At 42.5% G+C, this 12,600-nt stretch overlaps 1 protein-coding gene across 8 annotated transcripts in view; it reads right to left on the reverse strand.

The window, feature by feature from the left end:
* LOC146861075 (UDP-glucuronosyltransferase 1A1-like) overlaps positions 1 to 12,600 on the reverse strand; it is a 444,482-nt gene that overhangs the window by 71,771 nt on the left and 360,111 nt on the right. The window contains exon 1 of one of the 8 annotated variants that reach the window (XM_085645116.1): positions 1,300 to 2,237. The exons of the other annotated variants lie outside the window; for them this stretch is intronic. Within the exon in view, the coding sequence (XP_085501242.1) occupies positions 1,300 to 2,157 (858 nt within the window). The 5' untranslated portion in view covers positions 2,158 to 2,237. Of the gene's footprint in view, positions 1 to 1,299; positions 2,238 to 12,600 lie in introns of those variants that run through there. 8 annotated transcript variants of the gene reach the window in all.

Consider the following 12,600-nt stretch of genomic DNA (forward strand, 5'->3'; position numbering starts at 1 on the left):
TACATATGTTTACATTTCATTGTTTTATAGCATGAGGACGGCTTTTTTAAGAAGACTACGAACTATTTAGAAATAACTAGAGAACATTAATTCAAGAGGCCCTGGTGTTGTTAAGTAAGAGCCATTCTCTGAGGAGTCCGCTTGGTGGTTCTCAATTCACTCTGTTGAAATATTCATTAGATCACTTATGGTGGGAAAATCACTGGTTTGTGTCTCATTTTGATTCATTTTTAGGTCTCGGACTAGGGGCGGTGGGCGCTTTACGTGAGCCTAGTTACATCACACACGGGGATTTTTTTTTTTAGGCAAAGTAATTGATTTGCCCTGAATCATAGAATGTTGAGCCGACGCTGGGGTTAGAACTTGGTTGCCCAGTTCCTAGGTCGCCAGTAACGCCACACCCTCTCTTCATGTAAAACAGCGTCCACGAGACGAATTAAACAAGCATTTACAATGCAATGGTCTCGGCATTGGTAAAGTTAGAGCTATTGGCATTGCTCATGACATTATTTTTGTTTATGTTTTTGTTTTTAAAACATTTAAAGAAACGGCATTGTCATGAGCAATGCCAATAGCTCTAACTTTTACAATGCCGAGACCGTTGCATTGTAAATGCTTGTTAGGTACTGACATCAATGGGAGCTGTGGGTAAAGATTAGGATGAGGGCAATGGGATTTCAGAGTTACCTTTGGTAGCAGTACTAGGTTAATTTCTCGAAGAATCAATTTACAGTTACTGCATGTCTCTGCTGCAAAAGGATATGTAAGATATATGAAGATGAATTGTTTTGTATAATGACTAATAACATAGAAGGCTGTAAGGCTGTAAGACTGTAACCGTAGTTAATTACGATATGTTTGTTTTTGATATTGACAATAAAAATATTTCTTTAAAAAAAAAAAAGTGTACAGGTGATGATTTGGGCGTGGGGTGGGGAGGACTGCCTGTGGAGGTAACTGGTCGTGCTGAGCTAGTGACTCTACTACGGAGGGCATCTGGGGACACACACAATGTAGACATGGGTGTGAAAGGTTACTGGGGACATTGAGACTGATACCGAGTTAGGAGCTGCCACAGTATCACTGATGTTAACCAATGCTGTAAACTCATTACATAAAAAAATGCATACAGTTGTAATCCTCCACTTTACCTAAGCCCTTTATCTCATCTTTCCTCTTCTCCTCTTAGCATCTCCCTGCTATTCGCTGATTGCCTATGATGTCTTCTCAACATCACTCTCCCAGCCCACTGCCCTCTAATTAGATCTTTCTGTTCTAATAGAAAAATAAAACACACACCTGAGATAGAGACTTCCTCTCAGCACAGTTGATTCCTCCAATGAAGACCATGTTGGGCATCACCGGGCGAGGGAACTCAACGACAAAGTCATAACGCAGCAGCCAGATTGATGCCCCGCTGAAGAGCTCCAGGGCGGTCACCTCTCTCTGGAGAAACTGAGAAGCCAGGCGCTCGAACGGAGAATATATAAAGTGGCAAAGCCACATTTCAGGTAGGGTGATCAGCATGTTCTTCACCCGCTGAGAAAAGAGCATCTTGTCCGCGTAGCCAGTAAAACTCCTGGGGATGTAGGATGTAGGACTTGGGCACAGAGCGGCCTCATCATTTAGAGTACATGGAATCGCCCGCATGAAGAAGACCGATGGTATGGACAGGTATTCCGCCACTATCTGCCCGCATGGCATCGCAGGATCAACTAACAGAGCATTAAAGTGACTCTCCTTCAGGTACTGCATCAGCTCTCGGTCATACAGAAGATGTTCACATGTGGAGACCATCATCTCGGTGAGGTTGGATAGCCGCTGATATAAAGTGAAGATTTTTTCTGGAAAGGATTGCTCAGTAAAAACAAAAGTACCCAACGATTTAATATGTGATTCAAAGTGTTCCTTGGTGTAAGACACACGGTAGGTCTTAACTGTGTAGTCTTGGGAGGACGTTCCAATGCGTGTGTTGATCTCTGGTGCTACCAGAACTATCTCGTGGCCTCTCTGCCTGAGCTCCTCTACCACTGGGAGCATGCTGAGCCAGTGACTTCCATCCAGGGGAACCACCAGCAACTTCCCGCTTTCACCGAGACTAAAGAAGGTCAAAAGAAGGAACCCAGACACCGGCCAGGAGACAAATATAGAAGCCATCTTAATCACCGCCGAGCTTCAGAGCGTCTGCTAAAGAGAGGCAGTGATATCCTGCCTGATCCACTCCTCACAATCTTATCTCTGGACTTCGAACCTTTGACTTCGGTAAACAGTTGTGCCCTAGGATGGGCTCTTCCCCAGCGGGTCTGATGCCAGTCCCCGTAGTATTATCTGAAGTCCTCACGCTCAACAGAGGCATGACTTCAAAATCAATAACTCTTTAGTGTACTATGAAATGCACATATTGATATGACCTGAGAACTTTTTTTAATTATTTTTATTTTAAACAATCTAGATTTTTTTGCTTACCAAAAGCATCAAATAGTACACTGAATGGTTCAATAGATCAATACGGTAGTTAAGTTGGTAAGTACACTGACGTTCAAAGTTCATGGTTCAACTTCCACTCCACCTTTCTTTCCTACTTATAGCATCTCCCTGCTATTCACTGATTGCCCATGATGTCTTCTCAACATCCCTCTCTCAGTTCACTGCCCTCTAATTCGATCTTTCGGTTCTAATAGAACAATAAATCACACACCTGACATAGAGACTTCCTCTCAGTACAGTTGATTCCTCCAATGAAGACCATGTTGGGCATCACCGGGTAAGGGAACTCAACGACAAAGTCATAACTTAGTAGACAGACTGATGCCCCGTTGAAGAGCTCCAGGGCGGTCACCTCTCTCTGGAGGCACTGCGAAGCCAGGCGCCCGAACGGAGAATACAGCAGGTGGCAAAGCCACATTTCAGGTAGGGTGAACAGCATGTTCTTCACCCGCTGAGAAAAGAGAATCTGGTGTGTGTAGCCGGGTAAATTCCTAGGGATGTAGGATGTTGGACTTGGGCACAGAGCAGCCTCATCATTTAAAGTACATGGAATCGCCCGCATAAAGAAGACTGATGGTATGCACAGGTATTCCGCCACTATCTGCCCACATTGCATCACAGGATCAACTAACAGAGCATTAAAGTGACTCTCCTTCTGGTGCTGCATCAGCTCTCGGTCATACAGAAAGTGTTGACATGAGTAGACAATCATCTCGGTGAGGTTGGATAGCCGCTGATACAAAGTAAACAGCTTTTATGGAAGGACCGCTCAGTAAAACCATGACTACCAACTGACTTAATTGCTGACTCCAGGTATTCCTTGTTTGAGGGCACAGGGTAGGTCTTCACGGTGTAGGCGTTGGATGTTCCAATCTGTAAGTTGATCTCTGGCACCACCACAACATCTCATGGCCTCTCTGCCTGCGCTGGGCCAGCAACGGGCAGATGTTGAGCCAGTAACTTCCATCAAAAGGATCCACCACCAGCTTCCCACCTTCACTGAGGCCGAAGAGGTTCAATAGAGGGATCCAGTCTGCAGCACGAAAGAAAGGTAAACAAGCCATTTCACCATCACCGTGCAGGGTATCTGCTGCAGATCTAAAGCAGAGTGCAGTCTTCAAAGAATCGCAATGCACCGCCTCTCTGGACTCTGATATCGTTTTTCTAGTGAGCATTAATTTTAAATTATGAAGATGAGCCTGATGTTAAACATTGTCTATCCTTTTACGGTGAAAGCAAGTACCTGGAACTTCATGAATTGCCATTTTACCTGATTCACAATACCACGTGTTTACCTTTATATGGCTTAAGACAACACAGCAAATATTCAAACTTGCACTGGTCATTCGAAGCAGGTCAAGAGTAAGCATGCTGACGGGCTCTCAGTATACTCTCACCTTTAGCACATACTAGATGAACCAAGAAACCTGTAATTTTTCCATTCTGACCGACTGTACCACTAACCATTCTGCACCCACTAGAACGAAAAGCTGCAAACTCTTGCTATGACATGTAATGTCATTGTGTTATCATTGTTCTCTGTATGGTCTCAGTGTGTTTTCTATACCCCCACATGCACAGATACACAATCTTCTGAAATATAAAAAAGTTATTAGATGGCTGCAAACAAGCAATCCCCAAACAAAATATGTGATAATTGTATGCACCTTTATTCAGAGGGTGACAATTAATCATTGCTCAACCAATCGAAGAATACATGTGGGGGCATATGGCAAAATGTTTTATTTCAGATATATATAGGTGCAAGTTCTTTGGGAAGCTACACGTTGGGAGGGGAGTTAGATTGCAGTCATTTTCCGACAGTCACCAATGAAGATATTTCATCAGGCGAGTGAGTCTCTGGTCTCATTCGGGGATGTCTTGTGGCATTGTAGATGGCCTGTAGTCTATCTCATAGGCAAGTAAACGCGCTCAGCTAAATGGCAATGGTATAGTAGGCCATCAGCATAATGAAACCCTCTGAACAAACGTATGATGCTTCCTAGGAACAAATGGGAGCCCCCACTTTCACCAGGGTTAAAACAAGAATCCTCTCTGGACCACTGCCAACATCTGAACTTCAAAAGGGTTAACGCCAAGCTACTGGCCTGAAGGAATAAAAGATTTGTGTTGGGATGAAAGGCTAAAACTGATAATATTGCTTTTTTTTTAAGGAAGGTAGAAAGTGGTCTTATTTAAATCATGTACATCCAAAAGTGGTCCACAACAGAAGGTAACAGAGAACCAGGTCCACAGCTGATGCCAGGGTCCTGGGGACATACAAAGTTATGCTCATTCCCCTGCTCTATGCATGGTAAATATCTGTAGTTCTGGGCACCATGAAGGCAGAAGTATAAGGAAGAATGCCAAGATCGCTGCACAGCAGTCGTGAAGTTTGGTCGTTCTTGTGAGACAAAAGATGGAAGCCGGTGCCTAATTTTGTGATACTTGAGTGCAGCAAGAATTGAAGGATATGCCTGAAATGTCTGTGCACAGACGGTCAACGGGCAGTCCAAGGAGTATCTGACCAGCAGTTGGGCGAGAGCTGAGGGTGCATGTAGATTGTATCAGAGTTCATGATAAATACTTGGCTGTGTTCTTTGGAAAAAAAATTGCAAATTGCCTTTTTCTTAACCGTCCTAAAGTCATCAGTGGACAATCACCTGATGTCAGCAAATGGAAGGAAAGGTGAATCAGATGGTTCTTGAGTCTTATTTAATCTCTACTAACTTGGTAACTAGACAGCATTACAAAGTCACTCTTCCCAGGATATTGAATTCTTAACATTTGCTTCCTGCATATTGGGCATGAAACTGTCCGGCCTAGAGTCGCCAATCTGTCAGTCTCCAAGGTGGCTCTTCTTTCAGCCAAAGGGAAGCTGGGGTTTACTTTTGTCAGTGGGTGTTGCCACTCGGGCTCTGCTTCTTTCTCAAACACACTACAAAGAATCGAGTGCTACTGTGGCCAGTTTCCCTGGGTCGGATCCTCAAGAATGTGAAGGGTCTTGCCAGGCAGCCCTGCCTAACCCCTCATTCATGCTGCTCCCTGTGATGACACTGAGCCTGAAGGGCTGGGGTGGTCACTGGAAGACTGCCACACACAACAACAAACGTGTTGAGACAGCACGCCCTGCGCCCCTCTAAGACACCTATCGCACGGTGGAAGCTGTGTAAGTGCTAGTGGGGGGACTGTCTTGTAGATATTGGACAATGTATGGCAGGTCTCAGAAGAAGTTCCCTAACTCCACTGTCCTAGTTAGTTATTGAAATCCTCTCCCTGCAGCAAGACATTGCCAAGGAAGTAGGCTTGTGAAATTAGGGGTGACGTGGCAAGGTCAAGACCTCAGGCCGCAGCAGGGGACTTCATGATAACCCCATGTTGAGGATGACACTATAAAAATATCCAAAACGTACGCAAAAAATAAATATAGTTTGCTGATGTTTCACTGCAAATGACTGGAGAAGAAGAGAAATGCATCTCCAGTGAGTGAGCTCTGTTCTAACCCCTAGATCTGAAAGACACTTGGCGACAGTGCACTCCGGGTGTGGGATAGACATGCTTCCCTCCTGGTGGGCCTCCACCATAGCACAGAAGATGACAAGGACACCTTCCTCTCTGGAAGAAAGGTGCTACCAACTTCTCACCCTCCTCCAGCTAGAGGCTAGGTGTACTGCACTGTCTGCTTCCAAGACTCGAGCCAGCTGCTGACCACACACTTCTGTTGTCCTTTCGTAGTGAGAAGCTCCTCTGTAGTGGTTAGGAAGCAGAAGAAACTGGTCTGGTCACAGGGTGGCGAACTGTTATAGATGAGAAACTCAACTATTCTGAAGAGGTTGGTCAAACCAATTTAACATTTTTCAAAAAGATTGAAGAATGATTCGTGCTCTAGGGATAGACTGAGAAGGCTGCCGGGGAGCTGCTCTGAGGATGCTGTAGACCCTCGTTGACAATTTCATTTTCCAAACCCTGCATAGTGTGCCTAAGTAACATTCATTTTTTAGGCCTTCAATGGGGGACCAATTCCCATCCATAGCTAAGTAGTGACCAACTAGGGCTCCAGTCTCTCAGGACACCTCAAGGGATTGTGAAACTCACAAAACTATTTTCTGTGCCCACTGTTCATCAATTGAATGCAGACACTAAAACCGGAAGTACAATTAGCCACATCGCCCGCCTCCCACTGCGTCTCCCTTCCTCTTTACCAGTGCATTTACTTGCCATCTTGCGGTCTAGACTTTTAATGTAGATCTCATGGGTCGATGACTTAAACATTTTCAGTGCTATCAACGCGCAACAATAGCACCATTGAGGCTTACTACAGCCAATTTAATCGCTTTTTAGCAAACTGATGCAACCATTCAGCTACAAATTTACTGGGTAACCTGCACCGTCTCGGTGCCTTATCTTGAGCAGTTGTTTAGGTTACTACAGGACCGGGTCAGGCATGTCCTGCTTACACAGCGATCTGTGACTTCTACATGAAAGGCTTACAACAATTGTCTTTCTAAGAGGACCATCTACAGAACATTGCCAATTGCCCTGAAGAACTACCAAAATGTTAGGGACGAAATTCATTTGCGGATTCACAAAACTAAGTACAGTACGGAGACTGTGGAAGAATGTGCAAAGAGAATCTGCTACAAAGAAGCATTTGAAAAATGACTGCAAAGGTTTGTAGAATAATATGCTTGCCACCAAATGCTCATATTTCATCACCCTGCTATACTGTATGCAAGTCACAAATGATGGGATTATGTAAATCCATTTTATTTTATTTTTGGATGGCTGAACGTTGGGACATCTTGCAACTGAGTTTCCATTTTTGTGTTGCACCATTTCTTAATTCTAGACGTCACAGCGTGAATTTAAGTTCAGTGAATTTTGCCACAGTCGCCATTTGTAAATACATAAATAAGCAAATGCAGAACTTCAGTTCATTTATGACCAAAGTTGTGTACATGAGACAGACATTTCTCAGCAAGGGTGGCATGCATCTTATATCCATGTCCGAGACTATTATGTTGATCCAGTAAAAACTCTGTGCCTTGATAGAGGGCATTGGCACTGTCCATGCTCATCTAAATACACTGCAGTGTACCAAGATCACGCAGTGCGGGGGCAATATCGCACAATGTAGGTTCAAAATGGCACAGCACAGGGCCCAAGATTACAGGTTGGTCCAAAAAAATGTATTTGGCAGAGCTTCAAAGAGCACATTCCCATGGCCCAATATTCCTCTGTTAAGGCCAGGTACTACACCCTGCATGACTAATATCACACATAGATTTCGAATATGCATAATTACTTTACGGCATGTATCAAAAAAACAATGGCTCTTGTGGACGATGTACATATAGATGCTAAGTCACTACACAATAGCACAGTTCAGCCAGAGATTCGGATGTCAAAAGGAGAATGTGGATACAGACAAAAAAGAGTGATTTTTTTTGTTTAATACAGTAAATATTTAGTTTTGTACAAGTAGTATCTGTATTTAAATATAGGTAGTGCTCAGTGTCCCATATGAAAAAGAAACAAAGAAAATGTGACATATTACAGTATCCAATCAGGTTTCGTAATATACAAAAATGACCATTCACAAGTAAGCAATATCCTAAAGGGGTCACTTTTCGATATCAAAGGGACCAGAAATGGTTCGTTATGACATTAGTCGATTATGTTTCGACCTCATGACGGGTTGGGGTGGTCTCACCAGGACCTTAAGATAAGGGACATCTGAAATTAAACAATAGAGCAGAGACTTAGCTTAAACAGTAAACTACTTAACTGCGACATGGAAATGGTAGACCAACGCAGCTAGCGCATTCAAATGCAACGGACAGCAAGCCTATGTTCATGGCATGCCTCGGAAAATGAGAATGAGCCCTCTATGGGGGATGGAGCCCAGGACTGTACGGATAGTGATTGGTGATGTGTGGTTAAAAGAAGAAAACTAGGCACTGACCCTTCACTCTCCCCCCATGGTATTGTGGATAGATCGGAGTTCCGTGGGCCTTCACAGTACAACCCCTATTTGGGTGCACCTAATAGTGAGATTTTTAGGCAGAAATCATAACCCTTATTGTCCCATTAACTTTCATTGCACTTGGAGAATCTGCCATTTTATTAATCAAACTCAAGCACTGATAGGTTCATGTGTATAGTTACATATTTGCATATGTAGCACCATGTGTTTTCATGTATCCATACATGTGTGCCTAGTTAGGTGAATTTATACGCCCAAATAATATTTGTAATATCCTTTTTTAGGTCGAAGCCTACAAGACTGCACAGCTGTCTGGTTTCCAAAGACTTACTGGGGACATTCTGAAAGCTTCTCTGGGAATGCATTTCGCCTACTGCTTTCCATTGACATTGTGGGTTGTAACTCACATTTGCTTGCTTTCTATTTGCTGGTTTCATTTGTTAGGCTGTCCAGCATGTGTTTGCCCCTCCCGTGGAGCATCGCCTGTTCAACATCTCTCCTTGTATTAATCCACGAGTGCTCGCTTTCTGAAAACAGACTTTGAAATTGTGTTTCTATCTTGTCCTTTTTGCTGTGCATTCAATGACGGAGGTCAAAGGTCAGGCTCAGTGTTATGCAGGAGCCTGATGTTTACTAATCGGTCTCTGACTTCAAAGTGAGAGGATTTATATGACAATCCTGATGGGTATCCACGTGACAGGAGAGGCTTTAGGATGTTATATTTTCGACCAACAACATTTAAATGTCTGTAAATGAACTGTGCAAATATTTCAGAATATATCAGAATTTGGAAACCAAAAATGAAGCACTTTCTGTGTTGTTCCAAAGTGAGGTGGAAACAAATATTTTAACACAATCAAAGCGAATCAGGTAATGCTATTTACACACAATATTGTTTGTGCGCTGTATAGTTTTATAAGTAAATCTGTACGCTCTGCAAATGTAATGGTCATTTCAATAAAAAATGTGTTGTCCGAATGGAAGTGCACTACCAGACTATGAATACTACACAACACACTTAGACACTCTGCTGCCATCTACGCTGCACCACAACACTATTCCACTCTATCTACTTCACTCTACTCCATTCCAGTCCACTTTACGATACTCCACTCTATGCCAATTTACGCCACTTCTCTCTAGACCCCTCTACTCCACAACCCTTCACACCACTCCACTCTTCCACACTCTACTCTACGTCATGCCACTTCACTCAACAGCACTCTACTCCACAACCGTATGCGCCACTCCACTCTAAGACACTCAACTTCACCACACTTTACTCCATTCTATGCTAGGTCACTCTACGCCCCTCCACTCTACGCCGTAAATTCGACGACACTCTACTCCTCTCCATGCACCCCTCTACACCACTCTACAGAACTTCCCTCTACTCTACATCAGTCTACACCACTCCAGTTCACTCCACTCCATTCTACCACACTCTAATCCATTACCCTCCACTGTATGACACTTCACACCACTCTATTCCACTATAGACAACTCTACTCCATGCCACTCTTTTATTCGCCACTAACCTTTAGCCAAGCTGAGCAGCAGCCATGCTGGTGTACTTCATGGCTGCAACTCAGTGGCAAAGCCAGTTAGTGCTTACATATACGAGACCTATTGGCTCTGCCAATGCTTGGTATTATAATGAGAACCACTAATGAAATATAGAAGGGATTCATTTAGAACTGTCATTTATGACGCACTCCACCCATACATGCTTTTGCATAACAGTAAAAGCATTTAGACTTTCTGAGCAAATAATGTTTTTTCTTTCATAGCGCCTTAGAACTGGTGCAATTATTTTCAGCATCCCTACATTTCTTTCAGTAGTTTGCTGTATCCTTGATATGGACGCCCAGCTATTGGAATACTCCAATCTGCCCACTGCAACAGTCCTTTGTAGGCTAGTGGTTCCAGTTATTAAAATAAGTGTGTTAACCATCTTCAAAGTTCAGTGGTATAAGGCAGGAGGCTGAATGATTTCTTGATAATGGAAACAAAGTTATGTTCTAGACGCGGGCGTTTTTAGAGTAGTGGGCAAAATGGAGGACAGCAGGGTAGCTTCCACCCTCAATCCTTGTGCTGTTAAGGTGTTTGGTACTGAAATACAGCTTTAATTAATGTTTTCTACAGTTGCGAATTACTATGTGAAAAGACTATCTGACGCCTTACTCCTCTTATGTTATTTTTCACAGTCACGCCCCCTGTAGTTTGGGAGATGTCAGTGATTTAACATCACTTCCTACTAAAAGCACTGCATGTGACTTAATCATTCAGTTAAAGGTAGTTAAAGGTGGCTAAGGCAGGCCCCTATTGTTATACTTTAAATCCCTAATGTCAATGTCATATACAAAACGTGTTTTCTAATCGTGCACAGTAATTATTCTGTTTTAGAAGACAAAACACGCCTCTTCCATTTTCCAGTTTACATGGTATATCTGATCTTGTACAACCCCGAACCTACACTGATTAGGGATGTCAATTGACAACGGGCAATTAATTGAGATCTTTGGTTTTTCTAATTCTATATTAAAGATTTATAATGGATAAAACACCTTAAGAGAAGCTTCTATACTTCCGAAGTTATTTTGATGTAAACGCTTTGGGATGCACCGCCTTCGAGTACTTGCAATGACACTGGAGCTATCCAACTGGGAGCATGGTAATTGACCACACAGGACCCTCAGATCTAGAAATGGCACACAGAATGCTATGCGTAATCATGAGGTGCTGTTTGTATAGAGCTCTATTACATAGTTATAACATGTGCAGTAATACTTTGGAGTGCAATGGTATGAGGTGGGCTACAGCTTTATGCACTGGCTGAAGTTGGAGAAAGATTGATTCTGGTGAGAATAGACATTAGTATACCAGTTTTGATTGGATGAGAGAGTTTAATACCACAATGTTAAAAATGAAAAATGTAAATTCCTAGGGTAACTCAAGCATGATTAAAAACGTATGAGCAATACAATGCTATCACATAGAGGGACACTAAACAAAAAAGATATTCAACAAGTACAAAATTGACTTTTATTGAGACAAGGCAATAAATATGAATAATAAGAACAATAAAATAGTCCACAGACACACCACAGCCATATCAACATTCACTCTGGAATCACAGTATACAATTAAGACAAACAAGTTATATGTGCATATGTAAAGCCAATTCTCATTATTGATGATGTGCATTCTGTGCGATCTCTATTACATGTGATGTCGTCATAGGTGGCAAAAAGCATAATTCTGGTAGTAGAATCAAACTGATGAATAATTCCAACATCAATCAGTGGCTACAACCCAGGTAATGTCTGGTGTGTATGCGCGTTTCGGCACAGCAGTGCCTTCATCAGGAAAAGCCACGAAAAGTGGGTTGGGATGCCTGTGGATAGAAACAAAACACTTACTAAGGGTCTTTGGGTATTTAACCATTTTCACGTGTTTTTTAACTGATCTACAGTCAGACTATATTAATAGTCTACAGATACGAAGTAATGAAAACAAGCTCTTTCGTATCTATATTTCTATCATTTTTCTTCAACTGAGGGACGCATCATTTATACATTTTGTTCTTATCTACAGGCATCCTGACCCATTTTTAGTGGCTTTTCCTAATGAAGGCACAGCTGTAAGTCAATGTTGAAATCAATGCCAAGATTCCGAAAGGCTTTCTGGGACACTGGACATGGCCTGTACCTGGTGACCAATCCACAAGTTCTAGAATTGATGTTTTGCAGATGTCAGAAGAAGTTTGATTTTAGTTGGATTTATTTTTCAGAATTTTTGCCATCAACTATCTAGTAATTGATAAGCACTTACTCATGGAGTTTGTGGAAGGCTTAGATTGATGCTTCACTTTCTTGCTACAGCAAAGTTAAGCATAGTACCATCAAAATACATATAAAAGTGACTGCCTAATACAGCAAGGTGGCGATTGGGAAGCATTTAGAAATTAAATGGAAGGAGAGATACTGCAGATCCTTGTGGAACCCCATATCTCAGGGTTCTGGAGTCAGAGGGAAATGAAGGAAGTAGCACAAATTGATGCCTTTCCTTCTGAAAATATATCAGACATTTGAGAGCAGTTCATGTGATGCTCAAAATCTGGAGAT

This window comes from Triturus cristatus, chromosome 3_1 (assembly GCF_964204655.1).
Source record: "Triturus cristatus chromosome 3_1, aTriCri1.1, whole genome shotgun sequence".
In the NCBI taxonomy this organism is placed as follows: domain Eukaryota; kingdom Metazoa; phylum Chordata; class Amphibia; order Caudata; family Salamandridae; genus Triturus; species Triturus cristatus.